This window comes from Halichoeres trimaculatus, unplaced genomic scaffold (genome assembly GCF_033239565.1).
Source record: "Halichoeres trimaculatus isolate MK-OKI-2021-1 unplaced genomic scaffold, fHalTri1.1 fHalTri1_scaffold_15, whole genome shotgun sequence".
Classification (NCBI taxonomy): Eukaryota; Metazoa; Chordata; class Actinopteri; order Labriformes; family Labridae; genus Halichoeres; species Halichoeres trimaculatus.
In genome coordinates this window covers 7819328-7843582 of record NW_027437193.1, presented here as the reverse complement: position 1 = coordinate 7843582, position 24255 = coordinate 7819328, and the positions used below count along the sequence as shown (strand labels likewise).

The following is a 24255-nucleotide window of genomic DNA, read 5'->3' as shown; positions in this document are numbered from 1 at the left end:
CCATATGTGTAAATAACTCCACCATAAATGGTTGGATAGCTTTGCAAAACAATACAAGACAAGGTCACCATCATTTCTGACAGATGTAAAAGTATGATCCAAATCCTGGCAATATTCTGGATATGAAGATCTGGATCATATGAAACATGTACTGGGTCATCATAATTTTCAACACTGTCAGGGAACAAATTATTGTACAAACCTGCAACTAATACCAAGTTGTAGCAGACAGTCTGCTGAAAGGGAGTATAACATTAAAGTAGGACTAAAGTGTTGTGTGACAATCACAATACACTTGGCGGAGGTCTGTGCTCTCAGAGTGCTTTTCTAGTTATCTTTTTATGTCCTTTTCCATTCTGTCAGCAACAGACATGAACTTCTGCAGCTCTAACTTTAAAACTTTTATTCTCAAACTTTCCTGTGATGTTACAGCAGTACCTTTCATCTAATTGATTTCTGTTGACAGCATCTAGTTGTTTTTCTCTATCTTTATAAAGTACATTGCTTAATCACCTCCATCTGATGTCAGAACAGATACAGACATCCGCTTTTGTCACACACTTCCTGACAAAGATCTTGTTTGCCACGGTTGAGCAGACACCCGTTCGATTTCCTCCATATCTCCTCAACGCTTGCACTTCAGACCCTGAACACTCATTATCAGTTCTCGCTGATTGTTAAGCATGGATGAACGCAGCATCCTGAAACTTCACCTATTAACACCTCCTCCATCACAGACGTCTCACTTCTTCTTCTTTCTTGTTGACACTAAAAGCAGAGAGCGGTATTGTGCACCAGAAGAGTTAACACCTCTATGTGAGCTTGCACGGATTAATGATGCAAAGTTTGTTCGAGCAAATAAAACAAATGATTAAAAGTTGGAAAACAACTTCTTCGCCTGAGTTACTTGACACTTTGGATATTTTGCTGTCTTTAATTAACGGGATGAAATTAGAATAGTTATAAAGATTGTTTGTAAATGTTCTTTCACTTTTGAAATTAACACACACTGACTGAGCAGTCACATAACACGTACAAGCTTATCTGGACAAAACACAGCTCCGTAACACATCCATAGAGCATACAAGAGCTACACACATTCAGTCCTGCACACTCAAGGATGCAGAGCACTTACACACACAGTTGTCTTTGCTTATCTTTCTCTTAAGTACGGTGGTCGGTAGGTGTCAGCCAAATTGCAAAAGCAACAGCACAAATGCAAACGTAATAATACAAATGCAAAAGCTTCAGACCTGTTAGTTTCAGAGGATAGGCTTTAAAACATTCTTGTTGGTTAAAAATCTCCAAATGGATTAGGGCCAGAATACATCAATGATCTTTTGATCCCATATGAACCATCAAGACCACTTAGGTCATCTCGATCAGGTCTGCTTTCAGTCCCCAGAGTCAGAACCAAACATAGAGAGGCAGCATTCAGCTTCTATGCTCCAAATATCTGGAACAAGCTGCCAGAAGACATCAGGTCTGCTAAAACACTCTGCTCCTTTAAATCCAGGTTAAAGACTCACCTTTTTACAGCTGTCTTTTATTAGAGCATTTTAACAATTCATTTTAATTACTCTTCTTTTTTTTTTAAAAAAAATTGCACACTGCGACTCTTATCTTAAAATCTGTTTTAAAATCTTTTTTAACTTTTTTTTCTTTCAATCTTATTTTGTTTTATTGTATCTTATTATTTTTAATCTGCTTTTTACATTGAATTTTATTTTTTTTTCTTTTTATATGTTCTGTCTGTAAAGTACTTTGAATTGCCTTGCTGAAATGTGCTATATAAATAAACTTGCCTTACAATGCAAATGCAAAAGCAACAATACAACGGAAGTGCAGCTGCAACCGAAGTTGAGAGGACAGTTTTCTGAACAGACACAGAAAAGTTGTAAAAGTAGGTAAATTATTGCTTCCTTTTTTTACCTCAAGCTATAATAAACATAGCTTTAATGCTAACGCTTTTGACTCATAGAGCTAAATATAAAAAAACTATGAAAGATATCACAAGGTGAGACCCTTGCAAAGCTTTATTTATCATAGATGAAGTTAAAAAAGATAATATTTACTTGCTTTCAGAACTTTTGAGATAACTAACCTCTTTTAAGTTCTGTTGTGTTGTGCCTTTTACATTTGTGCTGTGGCTTTTGCAAATCGTCTGACACCCACCAGCCACCGTACTCATGACATCCACGCAAATACTGATTAAACTGCAAAGTCACACACACTGACAAACCTTCAGTTTTAACAAAAGGACTCAATCACTTGAATACTTTTTTCAGTCTGACATTTCTAAAACATTAAAAGCAACAGGGTTTTAAAAAGAACTGAGGCCAGATAACACAATTTGTTCACATTGTATGTTGACAAATCCTGACAAGACCGCAAAATCCACTTGGCAATCTCACACTTACAGCTCAAAACAGATTCGATTTATTGTACAGTTTGTGTGATTGATCATAATCTCACTTGAAATTTGCATTAGACAGTTAGTACCAATGTCAGTCTTAGCATAGCACAGTGATTCCCAAATATAGGGGTGTGACCTCTGGGGGGGACCATGACTGAAGACAAAACAAAACCAAAAAATAAAGCGTGGAAGCGTTTTGTAAGGGTACAGCCAGAGAAACAAAAGACTGATGATGATGCAACACCAAACATCACCAGATTATGAGGAGTCAGACCTTGTTTTCAGCTTCACCTCTACCAGCAGTGGGCTTCCCCACTCATTAAAAATCTAACAGTTTCATTTTGCAGGGTTGCAAGTTTCAAGTCTGTAGTGCACAGCCAAAACAAAGTGCTGTACATAAATAGACAACACAATGGAGGCATTAAACAAATAAAACAATGTTCCAAGCACTAAAACTATTGTTTCAAGGTCATTTTAGTGTGACTGGCCTTAAAAACTGGGAAGCACTAGCACAGCAGCACTGTTTTCATCAGACTAAGATCCGCCTAAGGGTGCATGAAGCCCTTTAGCACCTGAAGCACAAAGCTTGTCAGAGGACATGTGAATCTTACCTATTGTACGAGGAATCATGCCTTGTCGCGGCATTAGGTTGTCATCCAATCCCTCCAGGCCACCGTACAAAGAATGGGAGATTCTGCGCTCATGGTCATCTAGAGTCGTGTTCAATGTCTGCTGAGGTCCGAGAGGACTCCCTGGTGCCTCCTAAAGGAGAAAAGGTGATATGATGTATGACTAGACGTTACATGTCTCTGATTGCTACAACTTGTACAGTTTGAGTCACAGTTTAGCTAGTGGTTGATTAGGAAACATTTTACAGAGATAGGTCTTTACCCATAATCCTAAAAGAGGCAGAATCTTATCAACACCACAATTTGTTCAGAGATTAAGTCGAAAATGATCCGTGCTAACATTAGAAAACAGTAAAGGATGGATTAAAAGGCAGTTATCACTGCTAACGCTAGCAGTGTGATAACCAGAATATATGAGCATAGATTTCCAATAGGCTGTTAGCGAGCTAGTGTTCTCCCACAGGGAACAGTTAGCTTGCTAGCATCTTGACATTTCCCTCCACACCCTCAATGACGCTCTCTTGTTTGCTGGACAAATAGACCGTTTGCTGGCCCTGTCACCCTTACACACACATCCACAGCCTGATATGTTGTGTGTGTGTGTGTGTGTGAGTGTTTGTCGTTGTTTGTCCACTGGATAGTTGACCCTATTGATTTGCTATGGTTTCTGCATTCACAGCTGAAGGTGTTGACAGCTCTTGCTATAAAGATAACCGCCGTGGCCTGCATCACATAACAGGAGATAACACGATCACACTCCAGTTCATACTGGAGCTAAATTACCCGGATCAATAACTATAACTAGCCAGGCTGGGGTTCGATTTTGGCAGAAGGTCTCTGCCCAGTGATCCTTTCAGTTCACTAAATGGTTCAAGTGCTCTGATAACTGCTGCCACATGGATTTTGATGTAAACAAACAAGCTCGGCTAACAGGAGAATACATATGTGGGTACTTTGGGATGTCGGCAGATGTGTGATGGGTAATAAAATGACTTTCAGGCTTGTTTGGATTTTATCTCCTGTACAACCACTAACTAGCCTTCAATAAGGGAAAAAGAAAAAATACAACAAATCAGAAGAAGAAGAACAGGATGGCACCAGTTTGGCTGTTAAATAGCTTGCTCCTTTCAGAGGCTACAGCCCATTCAGATTGATTCATACCAAACCTGATCAGACCTTTTGTATTTTTTGTTGCCGTTATTGTCATTAATATTAAATAAGTGCTGTTGCATTTTATGATTTAAGGTACTACCAAGCAGAAAACTCCATCCATAAGAAACAAAACCATCCCAGAAGTGTTAAAACCTGCAGTTCACCGAGTATCCTCTAGAGGCTCGCTCAAGAGGTGCTACAAACCATGTACACACCAATTTAAAGAAACTGACTTCTAACAGCAGGATTAAAAAGATTTACAGCCAGGTAATAAAACAGCTTTCGTCTGAATAGCTCATATGTGCTCTTACGACATATAGCACAGGGAGGCGTTTTCTCACAATTCAGTAGTTTAGAAGATAATAAGTTTACAAGTTTGCCCAATCAGAAGTCCAGCTGACAAAGAGGCTCAAAGCCTGATTCAGCTATGCCTCCTTACCTCACCTACCTCGATAGAAGTTAGGTTCAAGATTTCCAATATGACATCCAGCGACAATAGGCTTCAAAACTTTGCTAATAGAATTAATGGGTGACATCATCAACACTAGGTACTACAGACTGAACCTGGATAACTGTGCAAGAGGGCTGAAGACAAGACCTGGTAAACCTGGTGAATAAAAATGCTGCTCAAATTGCTTTACTATCATATATCATCTTTATTTTTCTAGTTGCTGACGCCTTAGTTTCCCTTCCTTAGGACTTAACGATGCTTAACCTTGCCCATGCTCTTACAAACTAATCCTTATCATTGTGCAATCGTCACATGCAGTGCTCATAGAATAGAAAATAATAATGATAATAGAAATTAAGCTTTATTGTCATTGTATGACATACACAACAAAACTTAGTTGGGGCATTCCTGTACAGTGTTGCAAAATGGAGTAAGTGCTCATGTGTATCTTTGGTCATTTGTACCAATCAGAGACTATCACATCTTGAAATGAGCAGTGATGCAGCTGAAACTGGGCTCAAATATTTCCAAGTAGCATAGAATGAAATCCTTCATCATTACTGTTCTTCTCCATTTTTCACCCCCTCATCACCTGGGACCTCAGCAAATGGAACAAGTTACTTTTCAAATTTCAAGGTACTGAGAAAATACAAACATTTTAACTTTATTCTACTGTTTTTAGAGCTCCTGATACAGTTGGGTATGTAAATCCAGCTTGTGACACTATTAAATCATTTTAATGATGATCTAAGAAAGCTACCACTGATGCACCCTGGGAACTTTATTTCAAGGCTGATTTGTAGGATGTGAGAATATCTTAAGATTCTGTATTATACTCACTATAAAACTGCAGAGGTCTCAGCTACAGACTGAGCTTGGAGAATATAAACTCTAGGCCCTGAAGTTAATCGGATATTTTAAATGCAAGAAGTACCTTAGTTTATCCTCAGGCACTTATGTAAATGCACATCTTCTGCCCTCAGTTGAAAATAGTGCAGCTCCAAGAATACTTAATAAAATAAACAGGAGCAGAGCTGTATTTTGTGTAATAAGGGTTTAGACCTGACTAACAGATTCATTTTTTATTCTGGTTTTATTTGATGCAAAAAAGGTGAGGACAATTTCAAAACCTTCAGGAACAGGAACTACTAACACGTTGGGTCGCCATATGGTGTAGTGACTGTGGCCATGCGTCTGCTGCTGACTCTAAATGAGAAAGGTAATGAATTGGCCGGCTGAAGGGGCCGAGGTGAAAAGGCTCAGTAATAGCCGAGGGGATTCGCCATACTGACTGAAGCCGCATCCGCGGATCACACTGCAGCTCATTGCATATTCAGAGCCGATAATTGAGCTCCGGGAGAGGTCTCGATCCCACAGGGCGCTGACGGTGATGAGGAAGTCAGCTGTTCGGGGTTGGCTGTGTTTCTGCGGGGATGAAGGGAGGAGCAGGAGCATTTGGGTTTCTGATTTATGCAAGGGCAAACATTTGAGATTGATTTTTGATTGGCTGTCAGGGGACGGAGCTATGAGAAGGAGAGTAAATACAGGATTATTTGATATGTCAGTATGAGTGGGAGAATATGTCAAACAGAGCCACAGCTTTCATCATTTCTTCTTCAATGAGGTAATATAATATCAACTAATGCTTCATTAACTGCTGATTATTCAGTGTTAATAATACAGAGAGGCTCTGTAGGGATCTAAAAGCAGCTTTGAGCACTCTCTTTCTTTGAGTACCGGTGTATTAAAATGTTGTTTCCCTCCTCCCTGAGTGGCTAAGACACTTTTCTTATAAATAGCCAGACAACTCTGGACAGCCTCGGGCCATGCCTCCAGCTCTGCATGTGAAGCAGAAATTGACGAGGCTCCAAGTGCTCGAATACTGCTCATCCAGCAGGCTGTCCGTGGAGTCTCGCCGCCTTGACACGGCTGCACAGCGCTCAAACACACGGGCTATCTGTTTGCAAACCAACACACAGGAAGATCCTTGAGAATAAATGCATACATGCATAAGCAGGATGCACTCACACAGACACATAAAGGTGTGCATGCACACACACGGAAACACACAAATATAAAACACACCTCCAGGCTTAGCCTCTGCTTTCAATTACCAGACGGGCCGAGGGGAAATCAAAACTCTGACACACCAGGTTGGAAAAAGGAGAGCAGGGAAGCCAGGCAGTGCCAGAGGCGTAGTCGTGCACACACACGTGCGTGCTCATACACAGGCTCACAGCAGCGGTGCACAGACTCAGCCTCGGCTTTCAAGCAGGCGACAGGCAGAGGTGTACAGAGAATGTAGAAACATGACATTGAGGGGAGGAAAAAGTTGTGTAGCTCCGTTCACAGCATGCCTTTTTTTTTTTTTCTTCCTCCAGCTGCCTCGAGAGAGGTGAGCAAGCGTGGGAGGAGGTTGGTGAACTGCTCTGACCTGACTACTTACTTTTATTTCATGAAATGATTTCTTGCTGCTCATGAGGGCATTTCCCTGTGGTTTGCTTTGGTTATTTTTTATCACACAGAGGGTTTTATTGAAGTGATGTCAGTGCAAGTTTCTTTATTCAGGACAGCAGTGTCAGATGAGCTGAGGCAAATTCAATGTACAATACAACCACATTTTGATCTTTTTATTTAAGCTATAGGAGGAAATAAGCTCCATATGGATTAAATAACTTATACTTATTACTTAAAAAAACTGAAATCTTATCAAGTGTTTTTGCCTTATTTTAAGTAAAAATTGTCTTGTTGTACTGTCCAGAGAGTCATTCCAGAAAAAAATGTCTTATTTCAAGTTATTTAAAGACAATAATAAGGTCTGAATTGCTTGTATCAAGTAAAAAAAAAAACTGCCAATGGAAGACAAATCTACAATAATATCTTAGTACAAGTAACTTTCCTCTTGTTCTGTTGGCAGATTTTTTGAAACTTGTTTTAAGCAATTCAGACCTCGGTTTTGTCGATACATCACTTGAAATAAGACATTTTTCTGGACTGATAAGTTAAATGTGGCTCATATTTAGTGATGGGTACCTTTTACATTTGAAACAATACAGTACCGATTCCCGGTAAGTGGCAATCAGTATCAATACTCAGCCGTACCAATTTTTGGTACTTTTGTGTGCATATGTGGTTAATAATAAAATGTTAATTCTTTTAAATTTAACATATTGATTCTACAATATATAACCCTGTAATGCTGTGTTCCTGCCCAGTATGGAAAATCACCTACTCTTCCATGCCCTCACAGTCACAAGGATGCATTTAGGTACCTAAACAGGGTACCTTTTGACAGAATTACTTTTGACAGAATTACCTGTAAAAGTACCTAATTCAGTACCCATCCCTACTCATATTAAGTCTAAGAAGCCATTTTCTACTGAAAATAAGACAAAAACACTTGATAAGATTTCAGCCTTTTGCAGTGTACTACGCTGCCCTTTCAGCGCGAGTGTTTGTGCGTAGCTTGACAGCAAGTTAACATTTCAAAAGTCTCAGATTATCACAAAAGGATTTGTGTTTCTTGTACTTTACTTGATTTTTTACTGTAATAAGACCAATAGTATAAAAATTCAAATGATATCCAAGGTAGAAGTGCGTTATAAAAACATCAACAACCCCACAAAGCTTGAAAACAGAGGAGTGCCAGAGATGAGCTGACAGAGCGCTCACTCTGTCAATACTTCTGAAAACCAAACAAGAAGTCAGTGGGCAGACATTTAACCTTGCCCAGTGTCATCACCTTCTCTAGTCTTTTATGTTCTTGACTTTTAACCTTTGTGTAGTTCTTTTACTGTTGCTTTAATGTCAGCTTGTCCGTGTTTCTATTTGTGTAAGCTGCTCCACAGGAATTGCCCCATGTGGGATTAATAAAGTTGTCTGAATCTGAATCTGAAGAAGGCAGACAATCACTCCGATACATTGTTATAATCGTACTGAGTTTTCTTTCTTGCTTATTGTAACTTATTTGACTTGCAAACTTGTTAATTTATTAATTTTTTTGCTCAACTTTACAAAAAGCAAAGCCACTATTAACTGTTTTAATGATGTAAGATGTGTTATTTGATTAGAAATTGTGCAACCTATGACAGATATCAAATTTAGACACTTTCAATGTTATGACCAGGTTTGATTTTTTTTTTTTTTTAAGTCTCTCAAGCAAACATTAGGACAAAAAAATCCACTATCCACTAACTATTGCCTAAAGCGCTCAAGCTGAGCTAAAAAAAAAAAAAAAGGAAAAAAGAGAAACACCTAAATCAAAACCACTGGTGTGGAACTGTGCCTGAAACTCAGCAAGAACTGAAATATCTGAGCAGTAACTGCATGAAATAACTCCCTCATTTACTCCATAACAAATGTTGACATGTCCGTCTGCAGGGTGTGAAACCCCCTCATCAGTTTTTGCTCTGGAGCAGCTCAGGGGTCAGCGGTCAACGTTACAGTACCACAGCTGTAATGTGCAGCTCTGAGGTGTGAACATGTGAAATTCAGCTGTGAAGCAGGCGGCAGCTGCTGATAAAGGTCACATGAGCTCAGTGGGAGTAAATCAAACAATTAATCATGACTCGTTTCCTGTCAGACCTTTCAAAATAAGGCTGTATTTTGATTAAGTGGAGCTGTTCCAATTATAAGATGTTTCATCTAAGATGTTGTTTCATGGAAGTGTGTCCGTTGTTCACTTTGTTTTTTTACCTCATTTCTTTTGGCGACCCGTCTGGCCACGATCAGCTGGATCATCCCACGTTTGTTGCCTTCCGTGGACATAGATTTGCGTAACGTCTCCATGGCGTCCTGGTTGGTTTTGCCAAGTAACGACTCTCCATTAACAGCAATCAGCTGGTCGTTCACTCTCAGCCGCCCGTCCTAACAAGAAATAAAACATTTACAGTGTTTAAAACCTCTTTAATACCACACATCACATTTTTCCAGCAACCAAACTTGACGTGCTGTGTGAGGAAAAAGCAACTTGACAATCACTATTATCTCATCAGACTAACAGTGGCACTCACAGAGCGTATCCTGTTTGTAGTCATGATCTCATCTCTTAACGGAGAAGTGTGCTTTTAAGTCCATTATTATGTTCTGTCAACACAAGCTTGTATGAAAGCAATCACGCTAACAGACTACTGGAACTGACAGCAGCACAGCGAAGGAAAACAGAACACTTTGTCTTCATAGATTTTATCACAGATTGAGCTTTTCTTCATCGTCGCTGAGGAACACTGAAGTCATTTTACTCAGATTTCTCTGCCAAGGGCGTTTGGGGAGTTTGAAAGAGGCAGTATGAAGTAAAGAAATGATGTACTCCGTTTGTTGCATGATTTCTCTGCTTTTATGCCGTCACTTTGTAGAAGACTGCAAGCAGATTTGACTAAAGGATAAATTTAAAGCCGTGTTTGACATTCTAAGTTTGTATCTCTTGGCATAAAAAGAGTTTTTTGTTTTTTTTGATAGAGGTAAGTGGAAAGGGAGGTAAATGTGGGATATGAGTTCTACCACAGAGGAGAGAACTTTATCAAGGTTAACAAATAAAAACAGACAGAAGGAACTTAAGGAACTTTCTTATGTTGACATAAAGACCGCATAGGGTCGAGGAAGATGGTCGTTTTTGATACAGTGAGGAATGTTAGTTTATGATGCCATTTAAAGTGATTGACACAAGACACAAATCAAAGAGACAGGACACAACACTGAAGCAAGACATTTTAAATTCATTACAGAAGAGTCTTAAAAGTTAATAAGACAAGATATTTTGAAGCTAAAGCTACTCAGAAATGACAAAGACAGAAGGTCACTACAGACATCCAACAGGCTATAAAGGAGACTAACGAATTAAAAACAAATTACAAACAGAAAATAAACAGACTGGACTGCAACTAGGCTACAAATAGACTACAAATGGACTAAAAAAGGACTACAAACCAACTACAGACGGGCGAAATCCAAAAAGTAGTTCCTTTTGTTTTAGCTGCTTGGACATCTGAGAGCTTCATGTTTTATATTTTTGGCCTCTTGTAGTGAAATTATTCATCCTGAAGATGCTTTTCTTAGCTTTTAAGCTAGTCTATAAAGATTTATCCAAACATTGAACATATAAAAAATAAATAAATCTAGAAAAGCACTCAGAGAGCGCAGACCTCCTCCAAGCACACTGTGATTGTCACCAACACTTTAGTCCTACTTTAATGTTATACTCCCTTTCAGCAGACTGTCTGCTACAATTTGGTGTTAGTTGGAGGTTTGTATTGAAAATTATGATGACCCAGTACATATTTCATATTCTGGATCTTAGAATATTACCAGGATCTGGATCGTACTTTTACATCTGTCAGAAATGATGGTGACCTTGTCTTGTATTGTTTTGCAAAGCAATCCGACCATTTATCGTGGAGTTATATACACATAGAGTGAAAACGGCCCTATCTCACAGTTATAAGGAATCAAAAAAAAAACTCCTTCATCATGACAGCAATCCTGATCACCTCCAAAACTGAATCACTTCTTCCTTATCCAGTTTTGAACAATACCTGAAAATTTCATCAAGATCTGTTTGTTACTTTTTGAGTTATGTTGTTCACAGACAAACAGACAGACGAACTCCCCCAAAAACATAACCTGCTTGGCAGAGGTAATAAAATGAAATAGATGGATAGGATTTTGCGCTGTGAAACACAACAAACTTGTGTAACTTAAAGCATAAATCTAACAGCAGCAGAGGGGGGTGTCCTACCTTGCAGGCTGCTCCTCCATTAATGATGGATTTGACAAAGATGCCCAGGTCAGCGTGGTTCTCTTTGGAGCGGTTGCCTTTGACACTGACACCCAACCCAGCTGAACCCGAGTCACTGAGGGGGATCTCGAAGGTCAGGAACTCCCTGGTCCCATCTGGGGTCAGGACTAAGTCATCCTCTTCTGTCTTCTGTTGGAAAATGAAAAAACGAGACTCAATTAAATGAGCGACTTTTAAACCAAATGGATTTTCAATTACCTCATAAATGATTTAATAAGCTGTGATGAAATTCTGTCATAATCAGAAGAACGAGCAGCAACAGCAAAGAGTCAGAGTTTGTGTTTAAATACAGTAAACTCCTCATAAAGTCTTATACATATTTAATAACACTACACTTACATATCCTGCTTTTACTAGAGCCCAAAGCAATAATAACAATAACACCTAATCCCCTTTCAGCCCTGCTGTGCTGCTCCCATGATCCTGTGGGTTAGCCTCATGGCCAAAGCTAAAAGGACATTCATTTGGCCACTCGAGGTTAATGAAAAGTACCTGCATACAAATTAAAGCCAGGCAGATAGCAGAGAGGTAAATCAGAGTGCAAGCTCATTAGCCACATCAGATATATTAGTGCTAAACAGAGGAGAGCTCCTGAGTGTTAAATCAAGTCTTTAGTAAAAGCAGGGTGGGACTTATCTTCTATAATCACAGCACGGTGTTACAGCGCCAAGGTGCTGGTCTGAGACTTAAAGGAAGGTAGACTCAAATTACAGACTGGATTTATCAGACTTATATCAGACTCAGAGTTCATTTGGAGTAAAAATCAGTCAAACTAATATAATTAAAAGTCATTTCTGTTTGATGTACAGCTCATGAACACATGAGTAAACACAACTGGTGTAAAGAGGAGTTTAGCAGCTAAACTTTAGCATAAGAGACATTTTAAAGTGTTCCACCAATCAGAAATGAGATATAGTTCGTATGTTTCTCATTCACCAGTCAGTCAGTGTTGTTGAATTAGAGTAAACCATGCAGAACTGCTCTGATAAAGGTTGTTTACCACAGGAAAAAAACAAAAAAACAAGCAGCAAGGTGTCTCATCCCTGACAAATAACACACCTGTTGCTTTTTAAAACCAGTGTCGTCCCTTTTCATACTTGTATGAGCAGATTTTGCTAAGGCATAGTTAAATACTCTAGTATTTGGAAGTGTGTGTTTTCATTAATGATTTATGTATTGTTTATTTACTCTATTTATTTTTTATTTTTTTAAATACTTATTATGCATTATGTAAATATATATGTTTTAATGAGTAGTGGAGGAGGGTAGGTTTTAAAATAAGCTTTTGTTCCTTCCTTTTCAGACATGTTAAGGTGCAAACTGTTTTTGTTGTTTTGATTATTCTCACTGGTTTGTCTGTTTTTGTTTTGTTTTGTTTTTGCTTTTTTTTGTTTTTGCTTTTTTTTGTTTTGTTTTGTTTTGTTTGTTTTGTTTTGTTCTTCCCCACTTGCATTATTCACACACATGCTAGAAATAAAGCATTCCTACATCCATTCTTTCATATATGAATGAATGGATGAAAGAATGAATGAAAGAAACTTATTTCCGTTCTCTGGCACAACATGAAACAATTAACAAACTCAAAATTAAGTTTCGGAATCACAGAATTCCCGAAAGAAACCGAAAGGGTGTAGGTTGAAGCTAAAGCTTATTGAAACCTACCCCTCTTATCTCAAAAGACAAACAGAGAAGAAAATCACGAAGTATTTGGACAGAAAAACAATTGTATAATAACACAAACCTATTAACTAGTATTTTTCATCATGTATTTCTGAATAATGTGGTTTTTGTACAGTCTTTTCAGCATTCTTAGTGTACTATAAGTTTTTATTTGACTCCTTTAAACGACAAAAAACGCAATTTAGTTTGTGTTCATATCTTTGGTCTCTGGAAAATGAATGTTCCCCTCGGACTATTTTGATTGTCTCTCATTATAAACAGCTTCTGAATGTTTTATGGTAATTGACCAGTTACATGTCACTACTAATTGCATTAGCCACATTGAATGCCGGTCAGCTCGGCCCCTTCAATGACAAACTGTCAGCGTGAGAGCAAGGCTACAGTTTTCTGCAGACAGTGCCATGTAATTTAGCTCATCTCGGTTTAAGTGACCCCTCTACCGAGAAATTTCTTAACAATTTTCCTTTTCTGTCTGAAAGCCTGTTTGTTTTGGCCTCAAAGAGCATAAAAGGAAGCACGACAGGAGCTTAAAAAGTGCTGGAGTTGAAGTGTTTTAGGTAAAAGGTTGCAGTAAATGTGTTTTGTTGTTGCTTCTGTTTTCATGTAGGCCCAGGAAAACTTTTAACAGGTTTGGTTCACAACGAAGTGAAAAACAACATAACCTAGAGCGTGAACTTTTATTTTTGTTTTTTGTCAAGAGAAAAATCAAAATGTTGAGGTCAAATTTCAAATTTTTAAACACAAAGTTAAGTTGTGTTATTTAAAAAAAAATGTTTATTACAAGGATATTTTTCTCTTATTCTTAGAGGAAAATAAGAAAGAGATAAAACTTCCTCTTCTGTGTTTTATTTATTTATGTACTTTGCACTTTTATCTGGAATAAAAACAGCAAGTTTAACTTTATCTGCAAAAAAAATTTGGCTGATATTTTTAAATCTCAGCTTAGTGTTCAGACAAACTCTTGACATTTCATGTCTGCTCCTCTGTATTTGGGAAAAGTTCTTGTAGTTTCTCCTTTGCTTTGAAACTTTTATCACAAAAATATTCTGAATTCCTCCCAATGATTCAACTTCACTCCTGACATTCTGACTTTATCCTGAAAGAGAGAAACTCTCTTCTTGTGATGTTTTGCTAACAGATTTTTTCTTCTGCTTGCTTTATCCGAGAGCCTGAATGAAAAGCATTTAACAGCATCCTTGACATGCACAATCGAACACAAAAGTCTTTCTGTGTTTTTTTCTCCTCCAGAGTTCGTCTGAATATCATTTCATCCCACAAAGAATAAACAGACTCCTCTGAAAAGATATCCTCACTCACAAAGGTTTTAGAGGATTCAGACAAACATCACAGAGAACAAATTCAACACGCCGTGCACCTGGATCACGATGCCAAGTGCGTCAAACTGGCAGTAAACTTCGCAGTGAGCCGACACGAACACGGCAGCCTAATTGACATGCTGAGAGCTCTCTCTTCCTCTCTTCTCCTCCACAACAGGTGCTTTTCCCGCTCTTTCTCCACATTCGCCCTCCCTCCCTCCCCCAGCTCAACAATAAAAAGCTATTCTCTGGTGCTTGTTATTTGACAGCTGTCCTCTGAATAGATGGGTGCGTGCACGCTCATGCCTGGCAATTATTGTGCACGCCTAATGAATTCAATCATCGGGCTCGGTGTCAGCATGTCATTAGCTCCCTTTGTTTGCTGCGAGGGAGATGGAATTGCTCCGGGTTGGGAAGCAAAGGGGGGTGGAGGAAGAGTCAGAGTGGGGAAGGAGATGCAGGAGAGAAGGGCGAATGAAGAGGGAAGGATGGAGGAGATTAGAGGTGAAGCTGGCTCTGTGGGCGCTATCAGGATGTTTGTGTGTTTCTGAAAGAGTTTGAGGCTACCTGTGAGATTCAGGACAAAACCAAAAGAGGAATCATGGGAGTCCTGTTAAAGACTCTCTGGCTTCAGGATTCAGCTTGGCCTTATCCTGTTGAATTGATGACCTCAGCTTTAAAGGTCTTTGCACACTGAATCCAATGCATTTGTTTTTGTATTAACTACAAAAATTTGCAGTATGAGAAAAATGGACTCATCAAGCAATTGATGGTATGATGGATTGATGTATGGATGCAGGCACACAGACACACAAAGTCTTCATTCATCATCTAAACATCACCCAAAATGTGTGGAGAAAATATGTCAGAAAATGTGAGAATGTGATTTTGCTAGTGGCCCACAGTGTCTCTAAAGTCAAACTACCCAGGAAACGAGCTGGGCGGATGTGAATAAACCCCAAAATTCAGACCTGCTCTGAGAGAAATAATGACGGACAAAAGTTTCGGGGTGAATACGCAAACATGATTGACATAACATGGGATCCAATTTCGTTTTTGCGCGCATCAATATTGGATGAAGAAAGCAGACTCAGTGTGCAAAGACTTTAAATTATGGTTGCTATGGTTTCTGCATTACGTCCATTAGTTTCTACACAGCTTTTGTTGATGTCTGTTCCCAAACTGCAGGGGAGCGGTGTATCTAAGGTGCACGACTACCACCCTACTAAACTAGAATAGAAGAAGTTGTTTACACGGCTTACAACATTTTTTCACCAATTCCTCTTTTCTGCCGAGTGTAGCCGCAGTTTTATGCCAGGAATTGTTGGTGACATGGTCATTGCAGTGATCTCTTTGTGATGAATCATATTAAGGCCAGTATTTTTGTACTTAGGACACCAGGAGCTCCTGTTTGTTCGCATTTCTCCCTATGGAAGTCACACATTTTGGAATGTGGACAACGCGTAAAATTTCTGCTTGAAAAGGACCACAAGAAGAGATGAGGCTGCTAACATGAGGACATTTACACACACACACAGCCATGTAGACCTCGCAGGAGCTTCAAGCATAAACCAAGCTTCAGAAAAGTTTCACAACTAAGGTTAAGTGCTTAGAAATAAAAGTGCACAAAAAAAAGAACCAATATCACTGAAATTTTGCCAGAAACTAAATTTTAAACAATTTCATAGTTAAGAAAAATCAATCTAACCGCAAAGAGCTAAATGATGAAATGCAAATCAGAGTTTTAGTTGTAATTTCAAGATAAGACTGTTCGCTGAAACAGATACATTTTAATTCTAAAGGTTAAGATAAAATAAAAGAACTGGTGCTGCCAGGTCATTAAAAAATAATCTAATAAATCACAGGAATTGTAATTAATTATTCTAATTAATCGCATTTTAATCTCATGTCTGCCTTAGGTACCAAAATAAGGAATCTGAATTCTAGGACATTTCAAAATTGTAGTACATGACTAATCTAATAAATACATGAAGAAGAGAAGATTGAAAATCCACATTTTTTTCAACTGGCCAATATTAAAATGTCCGTTTTCGCTGCCATTGACATTGTGCAAATATTAACTGTGTCTTTAGAAGTTAATTATGTTTTTTAGCAGGGGGAGGTGGGGTTTGGCAGAGCTTGTCAATCAAAATCATGTGGGTAAACTACTGTGGGTGAGAGCGATGTGCTCTTTGGATGAGAGATCAGCATGATATGAGGAGAAGAGGCAGAGCAAGACGCAGGCACATCAAGCTCGAACTGAGGATGTGTCGCTGTAGTTGAGGGAGAAAGAGCGGCGGCATCATGAGAATAGACGATGGAGATCATGGAGAGGATCAAAGGATGGGGTGCCCAAAATGAACGCTATGAACAAAAGTAGATTTTGCCTGTTTTTTGGATCAAAAACAGGAAGAGAGTCCACTCTTCATAGGTAGTTTTGGTGTTTACATAGTCTTAGAAAACAATATTATTTGGTTCTTGAAAGATCCTTAGTAATTAGTTTTTAGTGCCAGTCCTAAAAAGAATGAAAAATCCAGACTTTTTCTCAAATAGTGCAATTTGTCTGGAAATAAATAAGATTCAAAGGGCTTTCAGAGAAAGTTTCCAGGTATGATAATGAAGATAGAAGAGGAAAAAAAGTAGCATAATAACAAATACAAAACCCAAAGTTAGGGGAGCTGAACAAAGGTGAGGAGAGACAGCAATGGACTCGAGAGGACAGACAGAGCGAGGGTGAAAAGGCGAGAAGACGAAGAAAAAAAGAGGGTGAAAAGAAAGCAGGGGGGCGTGAGAATGACAATGACAGAGCGCGTGAGCGAAGGAGTGTGAATGAGAAGCAGACAGAAAGGGAAGAATCCATGAGGAACACAAAAGAAGACAGACACCACCACCTCTCCTCTCCCTCCACCTCCAGTCTGTCTTCACCTGTCTCTTTATACCGCTCCCTACATTCCTCCTCTCCTCCTGCTGCTCATTTCCCTTCTTGTCTGCGCCTCCTGTCCTCTCTAACCTTCGTATCCTCTTCCTACCTTTCACGCTCCCCCTGTTTCCTTATTCTTCTCTCTTCCTTTGTCGTCCTGAATTCATGAGAAAAAGTCTGTTCTGACTAAAACAGCTGAATTTGAGGAGCCGCTTCTTTTTGGAACAAAGCCTGTGTGCGTTTTTAAAAAGATAAGGCTTAAAACAGCTCTGTATTCTAGCTTGGATGAGGTAAACACAGCTTTTGGAAATCCTAAAAGCCCGCCGGGTGACATTAAGATGACAACTTTGTGATGTTTCCGTGCAGCGCAGAGAAAATCCCCATTGTCTGGGTAACAGGTGTCATCTATAAGCCACAATCCAATGAATATTCTCTGTTTGTTTGGTGCCGTGGCACGAGAAAAAAGATAAATAAGTGGATGAGAACGACTAAATCCTGACTTTGCCTGTTTGAAAACACAGAATATGCAATCACAGGAAGCAGGAGGGGGCTGATCACAGGTCTCTTGTCTTTGCTACTCTGGAGCAGATGTTTTGTGGAGAGGATGGTTTCGTAGTTAAACAGAAAGAAGACAAAGGAGAAAGGATTTATCGCCCTCTTGTTGTTCAGGGTTTCATGTGAAGACAAAATATGGGCAGAAAACTGAAAAATGGATCTGAAATATCATTTCCAGATTTAGCTGTTTTCATAGGACATCTGGGCTGTGTCGTGATAAGAATCTAGGCTGTATTACCCCTATTTCAAACAAGATCGGACAGGAAAATTGAAAACAAAAAGAAATTTTGTGGGTTTGCAAATCATTTTAAGATGCTTTGAGGACTTTCTGTTTGCCATTAACTGCCGTGACATCTTTGGCTTTTCCAGGACAAAGACTCTGTTTCCCATGAGCACCAACACCCACAGCCATAAGAATGTGACTCTTGCCAAGGCCTGCATTTATTTGGACTCAAAGCAAAGGAGAGGAGATCTTGTTTTAACTCTGCTTTCTTTTGGTCAAGACGACTTTTCCCAGGTTGCACAGTTTCCATTGAGAAATTGCATTTTGAGAACAGTTTTGGCTTAAGATGATCTCATTTTAAACCATGGATTGTGAACAGAGAAAAAAACAATAAAAGTGAGAATATTTCAAGATCACTTATGAAGTCATCCCATAATCTCGAACCCACTAAGGCCATGTCCACACGTAGCCGGGTATTTTAAAAAAAAAGTATCCCCCCTTGTTTGTTTTTTTAAATACTTATACACAGTGGGTAAATCCGCTGGTGGATGTAGCTCGAAGCACGCCAAACCCATATTTGTCAGTGTTTTCAAGACATAAAACCTGTGCCAGCCAATCAGAATGAGCCCCTGTCTTTCAGCTGTGACGTTTGAGAACCAAAAACTCTGTTCAACAGCGTCCACGTGAAACCATAAAACCAGTTGTTTTCCAAAATCTTCACTTTGGCCGGAGTTTTCGGAAAAACACTGCTTTTAGCAACGTAAAACTGTGGTCTTGTGTGGACGACAGGCATAAACGTATAAAAATTCCCAAATAGCCGGCTACGTGTGGACATGGCCAATGACTGGATGCAACATTGATGTGTTTGAGGCCAGATGCGTCAACATGTAGGTCATATCAGAGGGTGTCATCATTTCCAGGACTTGACTAATAAAATGCCCTGTGATTCCCTGACATACATTTGCAAGAAGTGGACAGTTTTTGTTTCTTTTTTCTTTTTACGATTTACTTTTAACACTTAAGATGGATATTACTGTCTGAAATTACACGTCACATCCTGTCTATAAAGGATATGTGGCATCCGGCCTTAAAGGTATGTACTTTAAACCCAGTCTTTAAAGTCCAGAATTAATTGAAAAAGGGGGAAAGGCAACATATCAACTATGAAAACAGAAAAATGTGTACTTTAGATGGAAAATAAATGAACAATCTTAAAGCGATGACAGCAGTATCATTCAAAACAGTTGGAAGAGAAAAGTTGTGTAACCTTTCTTCCAACTAACAAGGTTAATTCAGAACAAGTTCATAACATGACTTGATGGAAACCAGAAAGGCTGAGTTTCTTGGAAATAAATAAAGATGAGAAGACGTTTATCACTGCTTTGTGAGAGACCATGTGAGCAAATAGCTTAAAAACACAATAGTGATTGAGAAATCATCAAAACAACCAGAATCTGGAGAAAAGGAGAAGGCCAAAATACTTTCCTACACAATTTTGCATCTCTAAGTTATGGATGGCTACTAAATCACTTGAACTCAAAGAGAAAGTGATAATATAAAGGGTCTGTAAGTGTCAGGATTGTAATTTGCACAATCACCTGTTCACTATCCACAACACTTTGGATTTACTTCACCCTTCCTGATCTCCTGAAATCCCTCGACTGTCATCTCCTTTTTGCCATCCTTCCCCTTTTTGTTCTGTCTCTCCTTTCTCCAACTTCCTTTATACTCCTGAACCTCTCCTACAGAGCACATCTAATGCATGTCTCGCACCCTCAGAGCCTCCACCCTCCTTTATATTCCACCGAGAGAGTCAATCTTTAGCATAGACGAGAATTCAAAGCCAGCCCTCTCTCTCTTTCCACTTTCTCTTTCTTCTCCTTCTTCTCCTTTCTACACACTTCTCTCCAGTACGGTTCCAGACTCGATTAGCAGATCGAGCTCAACTTTGGCCGAACAAACCTGTCAATGTGATGGCGTCTAAAGAAAGTCGCTCAAGGGGAGGTGGGGGGGTAGAGAAAGAGAAGGAGGGAGAGGTGGGGGAAGGAGGCAGTGAAGGGTGTAATTGGTGGAGGGAAGTCAGGCATGGAGAGCATTGTTGGCTGTCGACTGTAGCACACATCTCTTTTTATTCAAACTCTCCTTACTCTGTCCTTACTTTCTATCTCTAGTTTCACCATCCACTTCTCCATCCTGTATCTCCTTCTCATCCCCTTTTTATGCCTCCTTTTCAAAAAAAAAAAACTGTGGACACACCTGCCAACAACACTTTGTTGTGTCTTTCATGAATTGAGCTTCAATCCTTTGTTCCAATAAAAGACAATCTTTATGCTTCATCATTCTTCCACTTCTCCAGCTCCTCTTTCTGCTCTCTTGGTTCCACTTTTTTCTCCTCCTCTATTCACAACTCCAATTTTCCCTCCTCTCTTTTTTACCCTCACTTGCCCCCCCATTCCCCTCCACACACACACACACACACACACACACTCTCACACACACACATTGGCTTTCTCCTCTCACTCTTTCTTGATGCTTCACGCTGCAGCTCCATGCTGATAGACCATGAATATCAAATACCTGTGCGATCGACGGAGCTGAGGCTGGCACAGCGTGGAGGAGGAGGAGAGGGAGGCAGGTGTGTGTGCATGTGTTTGTGTGTGTGTGTGTACGAGTAAGTGACAGAGTGAGAAAGTGAAGGCAGGTGTGTGTGTGTCTATAGGAGGGTAGGTGTCAGTGCGAGCCGTGTTCGCCCTGCAAATGTCATCTTTATATTCTGCTCCTGCACACACTTCCTCAACTCTATAGATAACTGTTGCATATATGAGAAAAATCACTTCTCACACACACACATACACACACACACAGAAATACACCCCAACGTCTTACTTCCTGTTTAAAATGAATCAGCTGCTCTCATTTTCTCCACATTTTGGACACTGTGGCTCACTCTTCAGAGCTCCACAGCCCACTAGAAACCATTTATAACCTCATCCAACCCCAAGCAATTATAGCAGCAGCTGCTCCATGTCGCTTCTCATATGCATGCACTAGTGTGTGAGTAAACTTGTGTGTGTGTGTGTGTGTGTGCACATCTGAGGTGTTTTCGTGTGAAGCCCGCCATATGGCTCGTGTGTTTTTTACTTCATAATGTGCAAAGTGCTCAGTACAGGCTATGCAACTGTATACTTTGTGTGTGTGTGTGTGTGTGTGTGTGTGTGTGTGTGTGTGTGTGTGTGTGTGTGTGTGTGTGTTTGCAGGGACCAGGTGGCAGCTTGAAACATCACTTTAATTAAGCCGGAGAGCCTGTTCTGTGGTAGAACGGCCCTCTCTGATTGACTCGTATGTGTCACCGACAGACCGCTAACAGAACACAGGAGCAGCATCAAGTGGGCTGCCACAGGTCTGCAGACATTAATCACCGCGGCTCTCCGACTGAGCTTATTATAACAGCGAGTTATGCAACAAAAACGAGGGAGCTGATTGTGAAAATCAAAGCTGACACAAAACTGCTGTTTAAAATAAACTGAATTGGCTGACTCTCTATTTTTTTGTGATGTGATGTATTTAAATTAATGGAATTTCTCTTTAGTCCCTCATATGAAAATCTCAAAGTGTCACAGAAACCTGAGAGTCTTCGATCCCCGTCAGAGGTGGTGCAGTAATCACACACTGCTCACCTTGAACTGCCCTAAAAATAAAACCGAATTAATGAGATAAAGATAAAAGGAAGGTATGAAAACATTCAGTTCATTATAATCTGATATTTGTCAACTGGACAAATATAAGCTGATACTAATGTTTGCAATAAATTACTAATGTGCAATAAAATAAATAAGTAAATAATGATATCTATAATGATACTGTCTTCCAGCTTTTTCTCCTGTGCAATCAATGTGTTTTCTTTGCAATGTGATAGGATCATAAGAATTATATTTTTAAGTGAAACTGTAAGTCAGTGTTTCTCAAAGTGGGGTCCACAAACCAAAACCAGGGGGTCTGTGGAATAATTTCAGAAACTCTTGTAAAAATTTGCTATACATCACTGAAAAAGCATATCGCCAATCTGAGTTGTCGTGCACCAATAAAATCAGGTATTTTCCTGATACTCCTGTTCAATTTTGTTTTGTGCCATGAAATCAATTCTCATATTAAAAAAAAGTGTCGTGCACAGATTTTCCAAAGGGCAGGGGCAAAAAGAAGGAAAATTTCTCAGTTTACATTTTTGCCACCCAAGAGGGCAGTTAAGTGTGTTTTGCCAACCAGGAGGGCACTTTCACACCTTTTGGGCTCCTGAGAGGTCACGTCAGAGGATGTGTTTCAACAACTGGGCCAAAGGGGGGGGTTACTGCCCCCCCTGCCCCCCCTCTGTGCACACCACTGCCTCAGAGGTAACATTTCCTCAAAATTTACAGAATGAATCGCTTGAAATGTATAAATGTAGCCTTATTCTATTGTTGCAAAATACTACAAAAAAAATTAAGCTACAATAATGAGGGGGTCCGTGGTCTTAAGTTTGAGAATCAAAATCAGAATCACGTTTATCCGTCAAGTGTCTCAAGAATACAAGGAATTTGACTCTGGTTAACTACACTTCTCCGTACAAAAATAGAAATAAAAATAGGGCTAAAGTAGTAAAAGAAATGAAGATAATAAAAATAATAGAGCTATGCACAGAGAGGAATAAAAGAGTATATCCTCATAAGTTAAAATGAAATAAGAAATCAAAGATAAAAGCATTAAAATTGTGCACTGAAAGGATGTGAAGAACTGTGCAATTTGCAAAAGAAAAAGAAAAATCCCTGTTGTAAGTAACAGAAGGGAGTTTAAAATCAGTACTTTATATGTCAGTGCAGTAGATGTAGAACCTACATGAAAAACTTCAGTACAAGTGCTGGAAAACGACTTAGAGTCACTGTAGAATGAATGTTGCAATGTGGTCTCACTGTTTAGGCAAAAGACAACAAAAGAAAGAACAACACAGACGGTTAAAGTGGAAATGGTGTATTGAAATAAGGTAAAAAGGAAAATATCTTTGCAACCAAAGATGGAAAATACTTTTGCTAGTTATATTTATGTTTGTCTGTATGTTTCTACTTTGCACTTTAATTGTTTTTTTTTTTGCTGCTATTTAACTTTATTATTATTTTGTTTTTTTGAAAATAAAAGTTGTTGTTTTTTTTTCACTTGTTTAACCGCCCCTATAGTTTTGATACATAAGCAATTCATTTCTTATATTTGCAATAAATAAAATAAAAAAATAAAATAAAAAAAGGTAAATAAATATATAGTGTTTATTAATGTTTGTCCAGTGAAATCCCTTGTTTTTTTTTGAAGACACCCCAGAAATAAAGGCTACTCTGATTCTGGTTCAAAAAATGTTGAATTTCATCCATGTGGACTCCATCTGCCATTTTATTTTGCTCATTTGCCAAACCCATTGTGTTTTAAATGCTAATAAGTACTCGTTTTGCTGTTTTTCTTCATGCCATGGAAAAAGGCTTTAGCTGAGATTTTTTTTAAATAATAGTATAAATTGAATTTTAAAAAAATCACAGCCATTGGTTGTTTCTGTTGCCACGAATATAGAACATGGAGTTCTGCTAAGGTTTTGTATTTTAAGTAAGGTTGAAATGTGCTGAGTCATGCACTATTACAGGTCATTGTCAGCAAATTTAAGCTAATCGTCTTTACAAACTGACTGTGTCGTAGCGCTCAAAGGCCAATTAAGTTGTGGTGATGTGAAACAAATTCTATTGGCTGAGCTTAACTGTGACATGTCAAAGATTGAGCATATCATCACATACAATGCCCTCCTCTCCTCCACGCCATGCATACACAGCTTTATGCATTATAAAACTGCACACTAATGAGATACTGTGCTATATCATGATCAGCCAACATGTGTTCTGCTCTGCTAAATGCTTCATCATGTCATCAGGAAAACCTTCATCATCACACTCAAACACGCTCTCAGATTGCCGTTTCATGCAGGCTTAGTGTGCGGAGGAAACGTGGAAGTGTGATAGATAGCATCTTGGCACGCTGTAGCTGCTGTATTACCGCTGCCGCCGCTGATGGCTTTTCAATATAGCATCGCAGTCATTTTCCATAAGCCTGTGT

The 24255-nt window shown here is 39.1% G+C and overlaps 1 protein-coding gene across 1 annotated transcript in view; it reads right to left on the bottom strand.

The window, feature by feature from the left end:
- LOC141803906 (partitioning defective 3 homolog) overlaps positions 1 to 24255 on the bottom strand; it is a 340481-nt gene that overhangs the window by 123266 nt on the left and 192960 nt on the right. The window contains exons 13-15 of the mRNA XM_074687978.1: positions 11382 to 11570; positions 9344 to 9514; positions 3028 to 3178 (exon numbers count right to left, since the gene is read on the bottom strand). Coding sequence (XP_074544079.1) covers positions 3028 to 3178; positions 9344 to 9514; positions 11382 to 11570 — 511 coding nt within the window. The remainder of the gene's footprint in view (positions 1 to 3027; positions 3179 to 9343; positions 9515 to 11381; positions 11571 to 24255) is intronic.